The sequence below is a fragment of the Lissotriton vulgaris genome, chromosome 8 (assembly GCF_964263255.1).
Source record: "Lissotriton vulgaris chromosome 8, aLisVul1.2, whole genome shotgun sequence".
In the NCBI taxonomy this organism is placed as follows: Eukaryota; Metazoa; Chordata; class Amphibia; order Caudata; family Salamandridae; genus Lissotriton; species Lissotriton vulgaris.
In genome coordinates this window covers 1,578,787,000-1,578,810,851 of record NC_141696.1, presented here as the reverse complement: position 1 = coordinate 1,578,810,851, position 23,852 = coordinate 1,578,787,000, and the positions used below count along the sequence as shown (strand labels likewise).

The window sequence follows — 23,852 nt, the reverse complement described above, 5'->3', positions numbered from 1 at the left end:
TGTCTTCAGTAAGGCAGGTCAAAGTCTAGAGGTAAACCACTTCCCTTAAAATCTTTGGGGTCTATTTGAGGCCATTCTGAGCGGCACCCCCTCTTAATTGAGATCATTGGGTGTAACATACTTTCGGTTCAAATCTTGACTTTACTATCCAATACAAAAAAGGGCACTTGGAATAGGATGCTTCAAACCAGTATATTACATATGTAGTTCACAGATAAGATTAGAAGGTGAGGGAGTTACAAGAATAAAGTTGATGATAGACCAGCTCCACGAGCAATGAGCGTAGGCAGAATGAAATACTGGTGATCATGGGTCATAAAGTAAAGCAAGGTTACATCCATGAAATAAGGTGTTCAAAAAGGCCTTGAGTCGCATGCTCCATATGTAAGACTTTCTTCTCGCGCCCAAACATTCACAGGGGTACACGTCTAGGACCCCCGGTACCTTGGAGACCCTCAGGCTGTCAGGCAGAGGTCCGTCTAAAAGTTAAGTCCTGCTCCAATTGCCACTGGTCAGCTGGGTACTCCAGGAAAAGGTGTCTTGCAGCCCCTTATCCGTAGCCACACGAGATCAGCCAAGTGACCACCGAGTCTGCTTCTTTGTCCTGGGTACAAGAGATCAGGTCCAATCCTTCAGGGCTCCTCTCAGGTCAGCAACAGCAAGTCAAGTCCTCTTCTGATCTTCCTCGGTTATATTAAGTGTTCTGATAATACTGCCATTTGTTGCACTTTATGCATGGCACCAGCTAATAAGGGAGGATGACTTCTCGGCATACTCTAACCAATGGGGAAAAGGTTTCCTGGGGAAACCCTAACCACTTTTTAAGCAGTTCCTGTTTGCCATACTGCAAACAATGCATCTCCCTCCTAAAATCCAATATGAGGAAACACTTCTTCCATTGTGCAGAGCATGTGTGCCTACCCAGAGGTGTGATCAGGGTAATGAGCAGTCTCCTCCTTTGTGGTTCCCCAACACTTGTTCAGGGGTTAGCTTTCCTCCGACTGGGTTACTTACCAGCCTGACACAGGGGGACAAAAACAGGTTGTTCTGATCAGATTTCGAATCGGAGGGTGGTTTCTGAGTGTCTTGGGGACTGGCCAGTGAACTGAGTGGCTTGCCTTGGGGCTTGAAGCCCATCTCCTTCAGGGGCGGTGCTTGGCCTTGCATGCCTTCTCTTCTTGCTCTAGCGATAGGCAGAGGTTACAGATGCTGATCGGACCATGGATATTATTGCATTTAGGTCAAAACTGGAAGGGGCTTTTTCTCCCCAACACCCTCAATAGTCAACAAAATCAACTTTCAAACGGGTTCACCCAATACTAGTTGGCAGGAGTATGCAGAGCATGTATTTCCACAGCAACACATGCTACCAGCTCTATTCTTTTACATATTAAAGGTTAAAACCCTGATTTTCTGATCCACCATCTCTCATTTTGTCTGTGCAGAGGTAGGCTAGCTGTAACAAGGCTAATTGCATCACAAATGAAACTCCCAACTTCTCCACGTTGCTTTTATTTTGCTAAAAAATCTTTTACTCAAACAAATAAGTTACTTAACTTCGGTAACAGCTTATCTGGTTGGGACTACATCTACCTGCAGACTCCTTAACGTAGAATTATCCCCAGGTGCCAGATTGGATCCCTACATTTTTCTACAACCGTACCTCTGCGCATCGTTAGAGGGCATCCTTTTTTGAAAGAAACTTACATTAAGTATTATCGGTTGTTTGGTGTGTCATATTTTGTACCAATGAAACGCACCAAGGTGCATAAAAGGGAGGTTGAAGAAAAGGACAATCAGTTCGCAGAATGGGGAGGATGGAGTCTGGACACAGATAACGTACTGAAGCGAACTGCTCCTCACCATCAAGCTCCCAGAGCAAAACAATTTCCTCCATCCCTCTAATCGATCAGGCCCAAAGGAGGAGATTCACACACCAGATCATTGGAGAAAGGGAGCTACAAACCTGTCCGATCCCCAAGAAGTGTAGGGACAAGGCCGCTAGTCCACCACCACAGCTCACTCCCGCTAGGGCCCCATCTCAGTGACACCTCCTCCTCTTTCACCACAGGCGTCCGTTCCCTCAGACCACTCTAGTTCAGATCAGGGCAACCCTTCAGATCCAATTAACCCCATGCCCTGACCCTCTGCCACCCGGACACTGGGATGATCCTGGGAAAGATTATCACGAAGACCCACAAGAGGATGATAACCTGGAGCCGATTTGCATACATTTCACCTAGAGGCAAACAAAAGGGCTGTTCAGCCAGTACTGAACAGCGTGACCATGTGCAATGTGCAGAACTGACAGCATCATGTACCCAGTCAAGGTAAGAGAAGTGTCACCAGGGTTTGAGAAACAAATGACTGCCCAGGCAACTGTGCATACATCCTGGGCACATAGCAATGAAAGAGCCTCTGCCCAGGCAATAGGTGATGCCCCCGGTTTAGATAAGGAGAGCAGGAAGATAAACTGAGGGCAGCCACTCACTGGGGGAATTGAAGTGCTCTCTGGATATGGCTGCTCTCACTAGTACATGATGTTAGAGTTGGTCAGGCATCTTTCTGATGCAGATCTGAAATGGAGACAAACTGTAGCAGAGAGGAAAGTAGTTCACAGCACCAGTATTTTGTGTGCCTTGGACTCCGCTGACACTGCTTTCAGCGAAATAAATACCAGCATCCTAATTCAACATCACACATGGCTTGGAGTGTCTGCTTTCTGGCCGGAGGTTGCACAGCACCTCATGAGTGTTCTGTTTGATAGCAAACTTCTGTTTGGCCCTCAAGTCTACAGTATACTTGGGAAACTCAGGAAAGATATGGAGACAGCTAAAACCATGGGTGATCTGCAGTCCGAAACGCCCTGGGCTGCCTGTTGCAAATAACATGCAGGAGGATGTGCCAAGACATCAGCCCCATCTCAAATGCAGGGATATCTGCAGCACCAGCCCGTTCAAGAAGGCCAGAGACACAAATCCTTCATCAGAGGTGGTGCTGAAGAAACGGCAGGGGTAGAGACGGCTCTGGCAAGGATGTGTCTACCTCCAAACAGCGACTCTCCCATCATGCCCCCTGATCACGCTACCCCTTCGGGCGATTAAGGTTATTCCTTTTGCAATGGAATGACGTGTCCTCTGAGCAAGTGAGGTCTCTCTGTGGTACACCAGGAGTACTGCCTGGAGTTCTACTTGTCACCAGACTAAGTTAAGACTACATAAGACTACTGCAGGAGGAATTACAGGCACTCCTTACCATGTCATCAAGCTGGTGCCTCGTAACACAGGTCGCTCGTGGCTTCACTCTTTAGGGCCATCAACTTTCTCTATTTGTTCCTCAGACTGGGAACATGATGAGCTTCCTGGAAAGTCTCTCCTCCTCCAGGGCCAGGCACTCCTCTTGCCTTGCTCAGCAGAGAGTCCGGATTCTAGGCACGATGCAGACCCTCCGCACCTTCAGTAGAAAATGCAGCCTACAGGTGATGTCCCCTCACGGCTGTGAGCGTGTTTGTCATGCAGACACTAGCCCTGGTCACACCGGAGTCCTTCGAGTATTTTTTGGGGCTCCGTTCTTGATGATGAAGAACTTGGACCTGGACAAAAGTGGGTCGCTTGGATCCCACTTGTGTACACCTTTTCCAGACACGGGATCTCAATCCCTCATCTAAGGCTTCTGTACTAATCTTTGAAATGTCTGTTCCTCAGCGCAGCCTTTGTGCAAGGAGACAGCTCTGACAGCAGGTAGCAGTGGTGTCTGCTTCAAGCGGAAGTATCTAATGCAAGGGAACCATGCTGTGAGATGCATCTGACGGCCTCCGCCTTCCTAAGACAGTAGTTTAGGACAGACAGAAGTGCAAGCACTACCGAGAAACGTCCTCACCGTAAACAACTGAAACTGCAATTCAGCCCTCACAACTACCAAACGTCTGTGTTTAGGAAGAACTAATTAGCAGTTTTTGCGTCTAATCTGGGATCAAAGCTGTGGAACACCTTGCCTCAAAAACTGAGAGTTTGTAAATCGCTCTAAGCTTTCCTCAAATTGCTTAAAGCAGGGATGTTCCCACTTCAGTAACAGCTTTCCCTTGGCTTGGGCTTTGTTTAGTGAGAAGACTAGCACTGCAAAACCTTTTCTAGTTAGCATTGTCCTTTACAAATCACGTGAATAATAGTAAATAAGGTTTCATTGATTTTTTTCCAAAGGTAACCCTGTCTTCATTTGAGCCACTTCAGTGTCCAGGTTGCTACCCTTGAGTCCTACAAATGCATGTAGCCCAGTTTGGGTCTGATCTGTCCATCCTCTGCCTTGTGCCAGGATGAACTAGGGGCATCCAGGTTAGAACCCCCTGGTCCTAGAACCCAGACTCTCACAAGATACTCCTAATCCCACACATGTGCTCCACACACAGTGTACATATGCACACGCTGAATGGAAGTACACTGTTCCAGGTCTCACATAACTTTACACAGGCACGCCAGGATGCTCGCCTCTCCCTAACACAGAGAAGAGGCTCTAGTCACACACCAGATTCACAAAACACTGTGTGCTTCCACTCCCGCTTTGGGGTACGCCCAGGGAATGGGCATTAATCCAGTGTATACTATAAAGGCTCTTTTGGTGTGCCCCTCCAGGTTACGGGACAGGTTTTGGAGCTTGTGTTACTGGGACAGCCTGGGCATTGAGTCATATCCCAGGGCCAGACAAAAAGAATCTCCGTTTCACATGTAGTTGGGCCCTCAGTGCGGGGATGTGCATCTATTTACAATGCTGCAGACATTCCTGTCCCAGCACTGTCTTGCTAAAAAGAGACCTGGGCTACATGTTTCACGTTTTGCAAGTGCCATTAAGTGGACATGAGCACTGTAAGTGACACGGTTTGGTCATCCCTGCTTTTTACGTCTAAGACCACAAGAGCGTCCGTGCGATACTTCATGCCTTTGAGGGAGCTGAATCTTTGGGAATCTTCTTCATTTTGGACAGAGGGTGGTTTTGGAGAAGTACAGGGTATTGAGGGGAATGACTTCCAGCCCTAAACACTTTCTCCGGACAGCCTACTGGCCGTCTTGGCTGCGCCTATGCATCTGTCTCATGGTAGAGACAACAAAACAACAAACTTGAAGATGTTGGGAGTGAGGGGAAAACCAATGAAGCTGAGCATGCACTTGTGCTTCCTCGTTTACATTATTACTGTGTACTCTGCAGATGTTGTGTTCACTTCCTGTGCGGAGTAAGTAGGATTAGCCTTGGGTGCTTCCTTTCATTTCTTGCAAAGCTCAGTGCGTGTGCTACGAGGGTCTCCTGTCACTATCGAACTGCTCACACGAGCAAAGATATCCTCACGAGTGAATCATAAGTCAGCAGATTGAGATGAATGAAGTACCCTGATAGCCCCACCGCCACGGGTTCTGAACTGAACGTTAAGTATCGCGGTGATCGGTTTAAGAGCTCTGGGGGAGTGTTTTACTATTCTTCTCTTAAAAATCCAGGACCACTATTGTGGTATGTATGATGCGCTAGCCAACCGACTTTAAAAACTACTCTTGCTACCTTTTGGTTAAGGTAGAGGTTAAGTTGTTGGCTACTCTACAGAGCCAATATGAACTGGCAGACTCTGAGCGCTTTCGCTATACACAGGTGCAGCACGCACTACAATCACTCCTGCCAATGGGACTCTGCCCTCCGGACGCATCTCCCCAGAAGGACAGAATACTAGACGGACATCTGCCAGAGAAAACCATATCTTATATAAAAAAACTTATTAACAATATGAACAGCCCCCTCCAGGAACTGCGGAAAAAATGAATGAGTGACTGGATTGAAATGGACGATGAAGAATAGCAGGAAGCGGTATCCTCCCAGAAGATAGTGGCTATCCCAGCAAGCTTGCGTTTAATACGGGTAAAAATCCTTGATAGTCTGTGACGGGCCCCAGCTGCTACATATGGGAGTCACTGAAGGGGGAGACTGTAGAAGGGGTTGCAATCAGATAGGTACATTTATCCACATCATTTGGGACTGCAGTCCTATCCAATCGTACTGGGGGAAAATACGTGAGTTACTTAGTGAGGTCCTGGGAATTTCACTCCGCCCAGAGGCGCGCCGTTGCCTCCTTAACATCTGGGAGCCTACCAATTAAAATAACTATCAGACTCAGTGGGTCACCCTGGGTCTCACAATAGCCAAAAGGAAAGTTGCACAGCTCTGGGGAGACACAAATACACCAATTGCAGACTGGAAAAAAAGACCTCGATTGGTGCATGTTCAGAGAAAAATCAGTCTATATAGCCCACGGTTGACCCCGCAAATCGTCCAAAAATTGGGACCATTAGGATACCTATAGGGGATATCTGTAGCCTGCCCCGCGTGATTGATTTTGATATTGCCTTTACTCCATAACTTCCATTATGCAGATAATTTGTTGAAGATCACTGCTTGTTCTCTGTCAGCATACATGCCAAATCCTTCATACTGTACGTTAATGTCAATGATTGAAAATAAAAAAATATTAAAAAAATTAAAAATACTCTTGTTAACCTGAAGCTAGCTGTAACTGGTGACCTCTTCGCAAGAGTTCTTACAGCTGAAGTTTGCTTATATCGCTGTTATATTACTGGGCTGCGTTGCCAAAGTCGAGCTGCTATCGCTCCAAGCCATGACTTGATGGGAGAAGAATAAAAAGAGAAAACTCTTCTTGACTCAATTGGTAATAAAGACAGGTTTTAAGTGCTGTACATTCCTGGTGCTATAGGGGGAGAGCTCTGCATTTACCATCCTACCAAGTATTCTTCCCAACAAACCTGTTGTGGGAAACCTCTGAGGATTGCAGACACTTTCCGAGCGAAGTTGGCCAAGGAGAAGAATCTTAAGTGTTACTAAGAGTTCCAGTAGTTGGCCGATTCAGTAAGTTTATGTCCAGCGATTCTCTGCCTGCCTCGAAGGCACAGGATATACCTTATGGCACCGGATAAATCTTCAACATTTCGGAAGATCTGGCTGTCGTCCGCATGCATTCAGAAAGTGAGCTTAAACCTGTGAAGCATTGTCAAAGTGTTAAAGAAGAAGATTGCCCTGTTGAGGCACTCCCTAACAAACTGGTTTCTTGTTAGGCTTCGATTGATACAGTAATGACTTGACCCACCCTACGTCCCTCCACGGGTTAGACATTCTAAGTGCTCGTCGTAGAGTAATACCCGATTGACTCTATCAAACCCATCTGACCGATGCAATAAAATGATGGCGCCAACAGCCCATCATTGACCACCATCGTTTCATTATCAGCCGCCAACGTAACACCGACCTCAGACCCCATTCCAGGAGAGAATTCTGGCTGATATTTATCGAATGTTCCAGCTGTTTCAGAACAGTTTTTGAGTGAATAATTACTGCTTTCTCCAATAACTTGCCACGATAAATCAATAAAGATATTGGCGAGCAGCTTGTAATAAGTATGGGCAAAGTAAGAGCTAGCAGTCCTTTATGGCAGTTTTATATCCTCTTGTCATTATTATTTAATGTTGTTGGTATTTACTATGGGGTTTTTGTTGTTTTTTTTAAAAAAAATATTGGTTCAGAGGTTTTCTGTAGAGCTATGTTTTGTCTATTAATCTTAAATCAGTTAACCCCAGAAGGGGTGCTGCTCTTTAAAGTTACCCTCTCACAGCTCTCCTGTCTCCATTATCTTTTTCTAATTTCAGGAGATTTCCTCTGGAAGAGATTCCCGAAGATGAGAAGGAGGCGGCCTCCTGGCTTCACAAACTTTATCAGGAGAAGGTAAATAAAACATGGTTTCTACATGCGGTCGAATTCTACAGGGAGTTAGTGTGAGAACAGTAAAGTTTACTTTTGGAGGAAACACTCTGACCGCACTACCTAGATCAGGGGTTTCCAACCTGGTGCGCCAGCACCCCCAGGGGGTGCGAGATGACACTCCAACAGTTGGGACCGAGAGGGAAAGTATGTACTGTATGCGTAATAGGAATCCAGCGAGAACTTTGTAGGGGTCGAACCTTGATCAAACCTTTCCTAGGGGTGCCAGGCATAGAAAAGTTTGGTTACCCTTGCCCTGGAACAGTGGTTCCCAAACTTTTGACTCCTGAGGACTCCCATTGAGTCACCACTGGAAGCCAGGGACCCCCAAGAAAATTGTGAGTTAAATTTCAAATATTAAAACAGTAACTAGAAAAAATACAAACGTGTGCACACAAAACAAATACTCAAAGTTCTAAGGATTTTGGGGCCAGATGTACGACCATTTCATTTATCGCCGTAGTCGGGGATTGCACACGCGACTAAGATTTCCCTGCTCTGACCTGCCATTGTCCACTGGAACTGACCTGTAACCTGGGAGCCTGTGTGCTCGGTTACCAACCTGACTGGGTGCAGCTGAGGGGAGAGCCTACGCCTGACACGGGGAGCGGGACTGCGAGGACCAGAGGTGCTTGCGCCAGGATATCGCGCGCACCTGGTGCCTCTTCCCGCCCCCTCCTCCCTGTGGGCTATACAACGACTCGCGGCCCCCGCTTCGTGGGGGCCGCTCGTAGTCTGGGATTGCACACGCGACTAAGAGATTTCCCTGCTCTGACCTGCCATTGTCCACTGGAACTGACCTGTAACCTGGAAGCCCGTGTGCTCGGTCACCAACCTGACTGGGTGCAGCTGAGGGGATAGCCTACGCCTGACACCGGGAGCGGGACTGCGAGGACCAGAGGTGCTTGCGCCAGGATATTGCGCGCACCTGGTGCCTCTTCCCGCCCCCCTCCACCTACTTAGCCTAGCCCCCAGACGCGAACGCGGGACGCGCGCGGACGGAAGCGCTGGCGAAGACCGGGCAAAGAGCAGGCCGTTTGAGGACGGAAGAGACCGGACCGGCCCACCCCCATATCGCGCTAATAAAAACCCCCTCCGTATACCATCACTAGGACTTTGCTAGCCTCCACAAGCAGTTCTGCTACAATGAGCAAAATGGAGACTAGGAGTAAAACCAATTTGGCTGCGGCTGGACCTATCACGGCCGCAACGGCCCAAGGTAAAATTGACAATTACTTTCTTAAGGCGGGTTCCCTGCTGATCGATGACATCACTGTTTTAGAAAGACGTATCTCCCAGGAAATCGAGTGGGTTAGGAGATCATCCATGGGCATTCTAGCGCTGGCTAAAACCCCTGAGGAAAGGCTGAATATAAAGGGCTCGCTGGATGGAGCTTGTGGAGGGGACCAACCACCTATCAGTCTAGATCTTTCCGAGGAAACCTTAAGCGAACTTGAAGACATGAGTCTATTGACACTCCCACTGACCCAAATTGCACAACCTTCAACCTCCATTATTGTGGAGGAACACACTGAACTAATTCTTAACTCACCCTGGGAAGAACCTCCATCGGTAACGAACACCTTAGACGCAATAGATCCACCAAGTACAGCTAGGGGTGTAAGGGAAGGAGCAATACAAAAAAGGAAAATGGGGAAACCAAGTTATAGAGAAAGGAAGGCGAAAACGTCGAGGCTAGGCACATTACGTAATAAAGGCAGTTCTGACAACACCAGACTGGAGACCCCACCACCAGTTAGAACGGAGCCCCCTCCTCCAGTCAATGCTTCCAATACTTCCATCGAACTTCCACCTTCCACAACAGATCACAACACGGAGACAGTCGAAGAGGACATTACACTCACAGACATAGGAATCTTGCTCAGGTCATTGCTCAGTCCCATAGAAGCTCGCCTGATCAAGATAGAAGCGAGGCTCACTAAATTTGAGAAATCCACCTCCCAGTTTATGGCTAGTTGGAAAGCTGTGAACAACTGCCCCATAGTACCAAGTGCAGACCCAAAACACAAGAAGGGCCTAGAGTCTCAGACCTCGACTAAGAAAAAGGAGGCTGAAAACACGAAATCTTCAACCTTAACTGTAAATCCAAAACCAGTCACCCATCACGCAGCTAGCCTAAAGCAAAATAATCCCCCCTCCAGCGTACAGCAACCAGCAACACCTGCAGGTGTATCTCACAAACAACCTCCCTGCTTACAGCAAACAGTAGCAGCTACCGACGCATCACATTCACAGTCACTACTGCATCCAAACCTTCACAAATCAATACACAAAACCCCCAAAATCATAATACTACATTGCAAAAAACACAAAAAACAGTTACAGTAAATCTCCCACCAGAGGTAGCTGCATACACTGTCATTTTAGCCGGGGCACCGGAATTAAAACCTGCGACCAGCGAAACAGGGGCCTCGTTAAAAAATAAAGTGATTAACTGGTTATCTACATTTAGACCACTTCCCAGAGGCATGACTAGTGATATTCGTATGGTGAGAAGAGTTTCATGGGTAGGGAAGACGCCCAAATCACACAGTGGCGACTGTATACTGGTCAGCTTTAAAGAACCAGGAACAGTTTCCTACATTTGTGGTTGTTTCCCAGAGGATGAGGGAAATAACATTCACCCACTCCCCCTCTCGTTCTTTTATCCATCAAATACCCACATAGCCAACGACCAGAGATGGGGATACCCACATGAGTCACTGGGAAACTGGGGGGGAAACCAGGGAGGGAGGAGAAACCCTTACAACCAAATGCGAATGGCACCAGGTCACCCTTTGATTCACGATGACGTTCAGGGATGGGAAAAGAAGAGGAATGGGAAGGGGTGGCTTTGAGCGAGGAGCAATCTGGCCCCCCAGATACTGTCAGCCCCCATTTCTTCCGTCTTCCAATCGATTTGATTGCCTTGAAATGGATTGACAGTATGACTCTGAAGACAGGGCACACCCGTACCCACTCGAGCAAGCCGCACCCAACACCATCGGTGACTGCGGGCATAAATCCTCCAACCTTACCCATGGGGAGGAGTATTCTGCTCCCAGAAACCCAGAAAATTCCCCACAGAGAGTAGATAGGGAAATTGAACCAGGGGATGTACACAGGGGACAAGGGCCCACACGGGGGACATCCCCAAAAGTTCACATAAATTTAATGACAAGCCAAGGCTCGAGGGGAAACAGCCAGCATGTCCCTCACATACTAAAGCTGATGTCATGGAATGTCGCAGGATTGGCCAATAAAATAGATTACCAATCATGGGCTGAATTAATCAACTCTAAAAGTGTCTGCCTCTTCCAAGAGACTTGGGCAAGGGAGGAGCATACCTCCAGGGGCTTTGAGATATTTTCGATACCAGCAATATGGGGCGGGAGAGGTCGCCCATCGGGAGGTTTGGCAATCTGGGTGGCATCGGACCTGGGCTGCATAGCTTCACGACATAGTGTGGACTCGGAAGACATACTGGCTGTCCTCCTTGAATGGCCTAGATCATTTAAATTACTTATAATAAACGTCTATTCTAGACCGCTCTCTATATCCAGCACTTCAAAAACCATCGAAGAACTGTCCTCTCTCCTAGAAGCCATTCCGGAGGGTACATCATACCTAGTAGGGGGAGACTTTAACTCGCATTTTGAACCACTACCGGGCCTACTTGATGGACCCTCCCTAGAGGAGGATTCAAGTTGGCAGATTCCACCGACAGAGGCCCCCCCTCCGAGAGCATGGACACCATTAGCCGTGCAGATAAATATGCTTACCCTTACTCATGGCCTCAGGGCTTGCAACGGTCGTGTCAAGTCCGATATCCCGAGCAAATGCACATACAATAAAATCGGGAAAGAATCAATATTAGATTACTTTCTGGTACAGTTATATGCTTGGAAAAGGGTGATTGACTTCAGAGTAACATCCAGAGAGGACAGTGACCACAACGCTTTGGAACTGGAATACGCCATCCCCGGTATGGGGGATAGGGCATCAAATGGACAAAAGCCCAGGGAAGGATACCTCCTAGAAAACAGAAGGAGGATAAGATGGGAAAAGCTGTCCACTAGTGAAGATAAGTTAGCTACCCTCTACGCTAGGATCACTCCAATCTTAGCAGAGGCATTTGACTCATGGGCCCCAGTGAGTACGTAGGAAAACAGAGAGCATCTCAGGCATGTACATGAACAACTAATTAAAACTCTTGAGACAGACCTCTTTAGTAGCGGACCTCCCAGGACCCAGGGATCACATAAAGGCACCTGGTTTAATACCTCATGTCGAAACACCAAACGTGACCTACTACTCACTATTAAAGCTGGATGCCCGAGGGAAGAGATCCGCACCAGAAGGCGGGCGTATAAGACACTCGTGGCTAACGCCAAGATAGAGTGGGATCTCCAATACTGGGAGAACCTCTCCGAGTCATTAGCAACGAGGGACTCCTACAAATTCTGGCGCGTAGTCAATCATGGTTCTGAAAACCTTCCCTCGGCAATCGAACCAAACATCGCCTCGAGTGTCTGTCAAAATCATTACCAGTCACTATACTCCCCGGAGGCTGGAGGGCTAGAACCTCCACTTCCCATCATCCAAAACAACCAGGCCCCGGATCCTTTTACCGAGAAAGAGGTTAGGATGGCGATAGTAGGGTTATCCTGTGGAAAGGCACCTGGCCTGGACGGGGTGCCGGGTGATTTATTCAAACAGGAACCAGGAATCTGGGCACCTTATCTGCTAGGGATGTTCAATGCAGTGTTTGAGGGGATGGAATTACCTGATACTTGGCTGGGGGCGGAGGTGGTCCCGATTTTTAAAAAGGGCTCTCCCCTGCTCCCAGCCAATTATCGCCCAATAAGCCTCATTGACGTCTCGCAGAAGTTATTTGGCAGACTAATACTCAACAGGCTACAAACTTGGCTAGAGGAGACTGATATCCTTAGTCCATTGCAGGCGGGATTCAGAAAAGGAGTTTCTACAGTCGACCAAATACTCCGATTAAACATCATTTACTGGAAGACAGTACTGATCGAGGGCGGTACACTTTACGCGGTCTTTGTGGACCTACGTGCCGCCTTCGATCTGGTCCCACGGGCCAAACTGTGGGAGGTACTGGCTGAGTTGGATGTCCCAGGAGACATCCTTCACATCCTAATTAGACTGCACAAAGACAATTACGCCCGAGTTAGATGTGGGAAAGGTGGCAGGTTGACCGACAGGTTTCCCGTTCGCAGAGGGGTACGGCAGGGTTGCGTATTAGCCCCGACCCTGTTTTGCCTCTTTGTGAACGGGGTGATAGAGCATCTGAGTAGGATTCCCAATATTGATGCACCACAATTGAACGGCAGCAGGGTGCCCGCGATCATGTTCGCGGATGACACCCTGCTGCTGTCCAAATCGCCAATGGGGTTACAGAGGGTTTTGGATGGCTTCTTGGGTTTCTGCAATAAAAGGGGGCTTGAAATAAACCCTTCAAAAACAACATTTATGATCCTTAACCCCAAGCCCAAAAATTGCCCAAACCCTCGCCTGGGCTCAACATCTCTGGAAAGGGTTCACACAATAGAATATCTCGGAATAACCCTAAACCAGAATCTAACATGGTCGGCCCACATAACAAAAGCAACCACAAAACTAGCTCGGAGGGCGGGAGGCATCACAAGAATTGCTAAGAAATCCCCTCTTCGCCCGCTGGCACCTGCCATTCATATTTATAAAGCTCAAGCTCGGGGCGGGGAATCACCTATGGGAGCGAGCTTTGGGGACACATTTTGTCACATACCATACAGGCTGCAGAAAATAATTTTATCAGACAACTGGTTGCACTCCCCCCCCCCATAGCACTCCGCTTCTCCCGCTAAGACTGGACTTGGCACTGTGACCAATCACTGAGGAACTGGGCCTCAAACCGCTGACCTATTGGCGTCGCCTGTGGCGTAATCAGGACCTTGCAAATTATAGAAATGAGTTGCAGGAATTTCTCAGGTTACCTAATGCCACCAAAATCCCCTGGCTACAGTACATCAGGAGTATGTGCACGACTCTCGGAGTGCCAGAGCTATGGACAGACCCGGAAACTGCGTCCGTTTCTTAAAAATTGCATTTTACCTAGCATCGGCATAATCATCTCTTTTGGAAACTATCTTAAAAGGATAGTATATTTGTATAATGCTTTTTAAATTGTTCACAATGATTAATTAAATTGTACATCTTTTATGATCTTCCATGATCGAAATAAAGATTAAAAAAAAATAAAAATTAGCGCCTCGCAATTGGCGACACAATGTGAGTGGCAAATTGCGAGTCGCTAAATGAAATGTACAACAGTGTGTTTAACACTGTTTGGGATTCCCAATGGGGTCGCGAATTGCAAGGTTCATTAATATTAATGAGCCTCTCGCAATTTTCAAGCCCATTGGGAATTCCAGCCCTGCCAGGTATGGTGGCCTACTGGGCTCTGCAGGCCACCATGTCTGAGACTGCTTTTAAATAAAGCAGTTTATAAAAAAATGCAGCCCGTTTACAATGCATTTAAAAAAAAGAAAATGAAACGTTTTCGTTTAATTTTCTAAGGGCAGGTAGAGGTCCCTGGGCCACTGCCTGCCACTTAAAAAAAATATTTTGCATGCATTTACAAAGGGGAAGGGGTCCCCTGGGGACCCCTTCTCATTTGCGAATGAGAGACCATCTACTTGAAGTAGGTGGTAATTGCGAGTGTTTTGCTACCACAAAACATTTGTACATGGTTTTGAGACTCACTATTTGGCAGGGAATTCCCCTTCCAAACAGCTAGTTGCAAAACCTATTTAGCGAGTCGCAAACAAATTGCGACTCGCAAAATAGGCAATGTACATGGCTCAATAGGTTTTTGCATGCGCAAACGGATCGTACATATGGCCCTTAGTATTTTATATTGAAGTAATAGCCCCTCTCTCATGTATTCAATTTGTTTCGTAGTATCTCTCATACCATTGTAGGATGTCGGAGCACTTGACATCACGCACATATAGAGACATTGAATCATACATGTAAATCTGTGTGTATATAAAATGTTTAAAGATTGCTTAGTCTGGAAAAGCACAAACTCAGACCAAATACATCTTTTTAGCAGCATCAGGATAACGAATAACTGGGAAAAACATAAATTACTAACTGGTACCATGCAGTTTGCAAGCAGCTCTTTGATGACAGTTTATAGGTCCCTCTGCTACATTACGATTGTCACTTATAAAGTGCACAGTAACGAAAGAATCTCTGTGACAAAAGCAGTAACCACAAACCTATGCACATAAAATGCTGCTTTTTAAAATGCATGTTACACATTCTTTGCAGTAGGCACATTAACCCTCTGCGCTACACTTTTTAAGCCAAAGCTGCCACTGAACAAAACTCTCCTCACGCTCCAGCAGGTACATTAATCACTGGAATTATCTTGACACTTTTATTGTTGTTGGAAAGCTGCTAATTATACAAGAAACTTTTCTGTGCTTTTAAGCATTTAAAACTGTTGCCCACGGACCCCCTGGGAATGTGTCACGGACCCCTGGGGGTCCGCGGACCCCAGTTTGGGAAACACTGCCCTAGAAGATAGAATCTGCCCAGTGTTAATCTAGAATAGTGGGTCTGCATTCGTTTCATTTGCACCAGCTGCTGGGCTTAATCTGCCATCTAGTGCTTCATCAAAATAATGGACTTATGTTCGAGGCATGTGGGCTGCTAAATTCATATCTTAGCATTAGATCGCCGCCTAGTGTTGGGTCCGGATGATCGCACATTGTTGTCCTGGAAGAGTCTTCGAAGTATCCTGAGATAGGTGGCTCCTCCCCTGGACTACAGTGCGCATGGGCATCGGCTCCATCCCCAGATTGTTTTTTTCCGCCATTGGGTTCGGATGCGGTCTCGACGTCTCTCTGTCGGAACCGAGAAAACATAACTTTAAACGGCCAAAAGGCCTTGTATTCTTTACGTCGGTATTGTTTGCGTGCGGTCTCGAGTTCTTCCGTCTCTCGGAGCCGGAATCAGCGGAGTATTTGCACTCTTCGGACATTGAGGCCTTCTCATCGCGACTCGACAGCGACTTTACAGCATGGAGCGGAGTCCGTTTAAGCTCTGTCCGCTCTGTGGGTCCAAATACCCACATATAGACGTGCACCCGGTCTGTAACAAATGCCTTTCACCAGACCATAACGAAGACAACTGCAGGGCCTGTGCGAGTTTCAGGTCCAAGAAGACACTCAAGATTCGGCGCGCGGTGCGCCTTGAGGCCAAACAAGCGGCCCCGGATCCAGAAAACATCTTCGACGACCAAGAAGAGGAGGACCAGAGCCATCATCTTCAAATCTCCCTGCCCGAGACGGAGGTCGAGGCAGATCCGGAAGACGACGACGGAGTCGTGGGTCAAGGCCTTGAATACGTCGACGAGGTAGGGGACGTCGAAGAGGTTTATGGGGCCGCAGAAGATAGCTCAGGGGACGAGCTATGCCCCGAAGTTTACGGACATAAAGAGCGGGTCACGGGATCGCCTGTCGGCCTTACCCAAGACCCTGTAGCGCAAGCCACGGCCCCGCCTTCAGGCCCGGCCACGGACATACTTGCTGCGCAGACGGTATCGAAACCGAAACTGAAACCTACGGTATCGACTACACCTAAAATGGCCGACCCAAAATCGAAACCGAAACTTAAGGACTCGAGCGTCCCTAAGATGGCGGCCGTACCACCAAAAACGACTAAACTCGCTGCTTCATCGACTCCGTCGACCTCCGGTCCACAGAAGTCGAAGAAATCTGTCGATTCCACAGTGTCGAAATCGGCGCCAGAAGAGGGATCCTCTAAGAAGGGTGGCACGCACAGGTCAACCGCTGCGACGCCGGCAAAGCCCGCCAAAGCCAGCGACACGGCTCCAGTTCCGACTGGGACTTCGTTTGTCGGACGCTTGGTAGAGACAGAGCCGTCAAAGTCACACGGATCGAAGGCTGGCACATCTGCGCATCGGTCCAAGAACTCTGGGGCGGCGGATGCGGCATCATCGTCCAAAACTCAGAAGGGCCAACAGGACGTCGGATCCGAAGGCAAGGTCAAGGCCTCCTCGTCGGTGCCGAAGGCCACTGTAAGTGACGCGTCCCCCATCGCTTCTTCACTACAAAGAATTAGGGAGAAGGCCTCTGCTTCGTCGGCGCCGACGCCATCGCCACAGAAGGCGATAGACATTCCGGTCAAGCCTGCGAGTAAACTCCTCTTCCTTCTGCCGCCAAGAGAGGCGCCGAAGGCCTTTTCAACAAAATCGACGCCAAAGAAGTCGGATTCTTCAACGGCAGGGGCACTTTCAGGTCGAGTACTCGACTCAGAAGAGGATTCTGAGCGTTTTATCGACGCAGAAACGGGCAAATTGACCCTTTGCAAAAGGAGGATCACTTCACAGCCGGTTGAATCCTATGTCATCCCCCTGAAGAAGAAAAAGTTTCCCCAGGACGCCTCAGGCCTCATGGAACCTATCCAGCCCCCTCCAAGAAGGAGCCCAACTCCTTCTCCAGACCACTCTGAAAGTGAGGGATATGATGAAGATGACCAATACACTTTCCCAGTCAATGAACCATATGCACAGCCAGATTCATATGATGACATTGGTGACCAAGGCACCCAAATTGTGGGACAGGACCCACAGCCTTTCAGTACACGTGCATCCCCAACAGAGGATTCTGCAGGTTTCCATGCACTCATTGAGAGGGCAGCTGCTAATCATGATATAGACATGCATGCTGACCCAGTTGAAGAAGACTTTCTATTTGACACTTTTTCAGTTTCGGAAAGAACTGTAAAGACACTGCCTATGCTCAAAGGGGTCCTCAAGCACGCTGCGGACATCTTTAAAGAGCCTACCAGGGCGAGGGTGGTCAATCCACGTATTGAAAAGAAGTACAGACCAGCACCTGCAGACCCTGCATACATTCGGGGACAGTTGCCGCTTGACTCCCTGGTGGTCGCAAATGCCCGAAAAAGGGCCAACTCCCAAACAACGGGTGAAGCTCCTCCCCCGGATAAGGAGTCCAAAGTGCTAGAGGCAGGAGGCAAAAGAGTAGCTGCGCAGGCTGCCAATTTCTGGCGTATTGCAAATACACAGGCACTATTGGCACGTTATGATAGGTCGCATTACGACACCCTAGAGCAAATTGTGCAACACCTGCCTCCGCAGTTTCAAGAGGGCACCAAAATGATTATACAGGAAGGACAACTGATCTCCAACGCGGCCATAAAGTGTGCACTTGATGCCGCGGACACAGCCGCTAGGACCATTAACACTAGCGTCATGCTGAGACGACAGGCGTGGCTCCGCATATCGGGGTTTAAACCTGACATTCAAACAACCATACTTAATCAACCAGTCAATCCTGATAGACTGTTTGGTCCAGATGTTGACACCACCCTAGAAAAAATTAAAAAAGACACCGAAACTGCTAAGTCTATGGGGGCCCTACAATCACAACAGTTTCGTGGCAATAATTTTCGTCGCTCAGGTGCACGTGGAGTCACCAGAGGACAGATGGGTCAGCAGTCACAATTCTCGAGAGGTGGAGCACAATCCTCGTACCCCAAACAGAACAAGGGGGGCTACAGAGGAAACGGCACCAGAGGACGCGGCAGAGGGAACAACAACTCACGTCCTTCTACCCCAAGCAAACAGTGACTCTCTGTCACTGCCCCCCGACCACTTAACACCTGTCGGGGGGAGACTACAGCAGTTCCTGCCCGTCTGGTTAAACATCACCACAGACAGGTGGGTGCGACAACTTGTCCAGTACGGTTACTGTCTAGAGTTAAAATCCACTCCACCCAACATTCCACCAAGGCAAAGGCCTATGTCCGCAGAGCACTTGCACTTATTGCAGCAGGAAGTGGTGGCGATGCTGCAAAAACGAGCAATCGAGCTCGTGCCAGTGGGGGAGGAAGGCACGGGGGTATATTCCCTGTACTTCCTTATTCCAAAGAAGGACGGATCTCTCAGACCAATTCTGGATCTCCGTCCCCTCAACCTGTATACACTGTCAGAACATTTCCATATGCTTACACTGCAACAGATTCTTCCCTTGTTAAACCAAGGGGACTTCTTAGCAACCTTAGACCTCAAGGATGCTTATTTCCACATTCCACTACACCCGTCCCACAGAAAATACCTCAGGTTCACTATCCAAGGCAGGCATTATCAGTTCAAGGTCCTACCCTTCGGAGTCACCACAGCCCCAAGGGTGTTTACCAAGTGCCTGGCGACAGTAGCAGCGCACCTCAGGAGGCAGAACATCCATGTCTACCCCTACCTGGACGACTGGCTCGTTCAAGCCAAGTCGGAACAGTGCGCCGCGGACATGTCGACTACCATTCACCTCCTTCACGACCTGGGTTTCTCGTTGAACTACCCAAAGTCGCATCTTCAGCCGGCACATGTCCGGCAGTTTCTAGGTGCGACAATCAATACCCTGACGGCCAAAGCTCAACCAAACCAAGTCAGGATAGACAGCATGCAGTCTCTAATCCAAAAGTTCAGACCAAAACACTCACTTCCAGCGAGAGTGTTCATGCAGTTGATTGGCATGATGGCCTCCTGCATCTTCATAGTCCCTCACGCACGGTTGCATATGCGCCCGCTCCAGGAGTGCTTAGCAAATCAGTGGACACAGGCTCAGGGACAATTAACAGACCTAGTGTTGGTTACCAGTCGGGCATACGACTCTCTGCATTGGTGGACTCCACACAACCTTTGCAAGGGCCGACTGTTCCAGGAGCCAGTGCCACAGATTATCCTGACAACGGACGCATCTCTCCAGGGATGGGGAGCTCATCTGCTCACTTACACAGTGCAGGGACTATGGACGACGCAGCAACAGAAGATGCACATCGACTATCTAGAACTGATGGCGATCTTCATGGCGCTCAAGTCCTTCATTGTACATCTGTGCAACAAAGTAGTGTTAGTCCGGACGGACAACATGACCGCGATGTACTACATCCAAAAGCAGGGGGGCACCCACTCACCGCAGCTGTCTCATCTGGCTCAGAGCATGTGGAAGTGGGCCATTCAGAGGAACATCTTCCTCATGGCAGAACACCTCCCAGGGAAGGACAATCAGATGGCGGATCTGCTCAGCAGATACAGCCATCAAATGCACGAGTGGGAGATACATCCATCAGTACTCCAGCCGTACTTCCAAAGGTGGGGTCATCCAGAGATAGACCTGTTCGCCACAAGGGAGAACGCAAAATGCCAAAGCTTCGCCGCCAGGTTCCCACACCCGCAATCGCAGGGCAATGCGATATGGATGAACTGGTCAGGCAAATTTGCGTACGCTTTTCCGCCAACACCTCTGATACCACTGGTGGCGAGAAAACTAAGGCAACACTCGATGACACTCATCCTAGTTGCTCCAACGTGGGCGCGCCAGGCCTGGTACACCACGTTCCTCGAACTCTCAGTGGTACCGCATCAAAGACTGCGCCTCACGCCCAGGCTTTTGACGCAGAACCATGGTGACATTCAGCATCCAGATCCGCAACAGCTCAACCTAGCGATCTGGCTCCTGAAGTCTTAGAGTTTGGATACCTCAACCTACCTCCTGAATGCATGAACATCATCAAGGAGGCAAGGAAGCCAATAACCAGAGCATGCTATGCTGCAAAATGGAAGCGTTTTGTCATTTACTGTACAGCCAATGACATCAACCCGCTAGATGCATCTATCCCTAACTTCATTTGCTATCGTGGTGCCTGCCATTAAAGCTTTCCTTGAAGGTCTGAAACGAGTCATTCCTCCAAGAACACCGCCAGCTCCGGTGTGGAACCTCAATGTGGTCCTCACCAGACTGATGGGACCACCATTTGAGCCACTGCACTCGTGTGAACTACAATTCCTAACATGGAAAGTAGCTTTCCTAATTGCTATTACGTCACTGAGGCGTGTTAGTGAGCTACAAGCGCTCACAATCCAAGAGCCATTCATTCAGATTCATCCAAATAGGGTAGTGCTACGTACTAACCCCAAATTCCTTCCGAAGGTGGTGTCACAGTTTCATCTCAACCAAACTATCGACTTGCCGGCATTCTTCCAAAACCCACAAACGGTGGCGGAAAGAATGCTCCATACGTTAGACGTACGGAGGGCGTTAATGTACTACATAGACAGGACACAACACTTTAGGAAAACAAAACAACTTTTTGTTGCCTTCTCACCACAACACAAAGGCAACCCGATTTCCAAAGCAGGAATAGCCAGATGGATTGTTAAGTGCATTCAAATCTGTTATCAAAAGGCCAAGCGCACTTTAACAATACCCCCAAGGGCGCACTCCACACGCAAATTGGGGGCATCCATGGCTTTCCTAGGGAACATTCCTTTAGAGGACATTTGCAGAGCAGCCACGTGGGTTACACCACATACCTTTACAAAACACTACTGTGTTGATGTGCATTCCAAGCAGCAAGCTGCTGTAGGACAGGCTGTTCTCAAGACACTTTTTCAGGTTTCTGCAGCTGGCACGGGCAACCGCCGCTGATGGAGGGACTGCTATGTATTCTATGCTAAGATATGAATTTAGCAGCCCACATGCCTCGAACTGAATATGCTACTTACCAGTATGCATCTGTTCTTGGCATGTAGGGCTGCTAACATTCGTATCGCCCACCCTCCTCCCCGGTGCCTGTCGCAGCTGCAGATATACTATTGTATTCAATCATTAGCATGGACATCCTTTACACTTTTCACTCCATCTTCTGCCACAATAGCGAAAAACAATCTGGGGATGGAGGCGATGCCCATGCGCACTGTAGTCCAGGGGAGGAGCCACCTATCTCAGGATACTTCGAAGACTCTTCCAGGACAACAATGTGCGATCATCCGGACCCAACACTAGGCGGCGATCTAATGCTAAGATATGAATGTTAGCAGCCCTACATGCCAAGAACAGATGCATACTGGTAAGTAGCATATTCATTTCTATGTTGGTGCTGGCAAAGAGTGTGTCTGTCGTAAGGCTTCTCTGACGTCAGCAAGTGCTCCACAACAGGATTGTGACAGAGCCTAAGACTTTTAAGGAAGATAACAAAAGATTGAAGTACAATTTGAGAGTGGCGCCCGTTTGACAATGATGCTTCTTCAGGATAGTGTTTGCATACAACAGGACCTCCGCACAATGTCTGGCAGTCCATGGTTATGGCCATTAAAAGCGCTCCCTTTCAGTTTTGTCCATGTTGCTGATGCTGGTTTCCTTGGGTTGCTAAATTGGCAAGTGTGTAACCAGGCTTCGCCACAGGCGAGCAGGTGCGTGAATTGTTAATTCAAGCCTAGTACCTTAGAAACGTGGAGAGTGATAAGCTGGGCTCTCCAGGCTGTGTTCCAGATAAAATATGGGCTGAAAACCGTGATTTGGAAAGCCAGAGCCCCCAGGAGAATCTCTGCAATAACCAGAGTCCTACAGGACTCTCAAATTAGACTGGTCAGTTTATTGCAGAAATAACCAGAAATGGACAGGTCGATGCTTACTATTGCATTCCTGGTGTGTAATGTTCTCCCAGGTCCCTCTTGTGAAACAGTTTCTTACAATCAATCAGTATTTGCATAGTGCTACTAATCAGGCGCTAGGTAGCTGGGCTCTATCAAAAGGCCAGGTCTAGAGTCTCCTTCTGAATTCTTCCAGCGAGGGTGATGTCCAGAGATGGAGGAGGCCGTTCCAGGACTTGGCGGTGAGGTGGGAGAAGAAACGCCTATGGTGTACTGGGGCAGTAAGTGGTTACTGGGCAGAATTCTATGTAAGGCAAACTCCAGTATCTCACTCCAATTGGATAACCAGGTTACTCCCTTTGCGCACTTCATTCTGCGATGGTAGCGATTACAAAAAAAGGGCTTTGTGTAATTAAAGTGCTAAAACTAAGATATTCACCAATACATTCTGACGCTGTTCAATCCAAGAAACAACCTCACAAATTATTTTACAATCTGTGTGCTGGACATTTAATAACATTTGCCCTGTGGCCAAAGTTATTATATGCATATTGTTGCGTCTGTCCTGGGATGTTCCGGAGATCTTGAAATATCTGTTTTTACATGTGGGGATTCTGGGCCCATCTCTGGTATTGCTCTGATAATGCGCTCAGGCATAGCCTGATACTTCCCCAATGTCTTGGTGTCGTCTTAGACCCGAACATCTGGTCACCAGTGTCAGTTTAGTGTCGCATTCAGTCAGCCGCTTGTGTTGGTACTGTCACTGGCAGGGGCCCTTGGTGGTGCTAACTGCAGTGGCCTCTTGGCGCGGGCCCTGCCATTTCTTTTCCTGCAAAATAAGCGCTGCCAGCAAGTGTCAAGGGAACTTGTAACGGGGACCCCATTCTGAGTGAGTGAGGGAGGCTGCTGCCTTCTCCTCTCAGCATCGCCTGGTGCTGGCTGGGGTGGTGGCTTGACCCCAATTCAGAGGCACCCGGCTTGCTTCTCTGTTGGGATGCTGGCTACTGGCGGCTCTTTCTAGTAGTCTTTGCAGTGCCCATAACTGAGATGCCGTACCCAAACATGGGTCAAATATACTGTCGTACCCCAGAGGGAGGGAGTGAGGTTGAGAGCAGTAAAGATTACTTTTGGGGGAAACATTCTGTCCCCACTCCCTAGATGATGGAGTCTTGTCTGTGGAACCTAAGAAGGACGTATATTGCACCTGTGTTGGTTGTTCAGTTGAAGATTCCATTAGTGGCTGGTAGGGTACATTTGGGCCAAACGTGTGTGCTGCACAGGAGGTTATCTCCCATGTGTTTGAGTTTGTGAATTCCATCTTGGACATCCCTTTCTAAACATATTCCCTTCCAGTCCCCCTCACGGAAATCTGTGTACGGGGTGTATAGGGGTGGGAGGTCTCCAGGCCATGCCCTTTGTCCAACTGAAGGCATCCTCTGCCGGGAAGAAACCTCCCTCCCCACCCCTACCCGTTCCCCCTGTCTGAACCTTCCTGGGGTGAGACTCCTCCCCTTTGTCTCATCCCTACCCTCCCCTACCCTCCCCCCCACCCCCCCTC

The 23,852-nt window shown here is 48.5% G+C and overlaps 2 protein-coding genes across 3 annotated transcripts in view; both read left to right on the top strand.

Annotated features, from left to right (window-relative positions):
• The window catches only part of AGPAT3 (1-acylglycerol-3-phosphate O-acyltransferase 3), a 271,235-nt gene that overhangs the window by 224,977 nt on the left and 22,406 nt on the right, over nt 1–23,852 (top strand). For both annotated transcript variants that reach the window (XM_086935879.1, XM_086935880.1), the window contains one exon: nt 7,692–7,767. In XM_086935879.1, the coding sequence (XP_086792005.1) occupies nt 7,692–7,767 (76 nt within the window). The remainder of the gene's footprint in view (nt 1–7,691; nt 7,768–23,852) is intronic.
• LOC147700469 (uncharacterized) lies at nt 8,959–18,493 on the top strand. The gene is given in 5 exon segments (XM_086933603.1): nt 8,959–9,991; nt 15,677–15,807; nt 15,809–15,843; nt 15,845–15,882; nt 15,885–18,493. Coding segments are annotated over 5 exon segments (3,846 nt in total).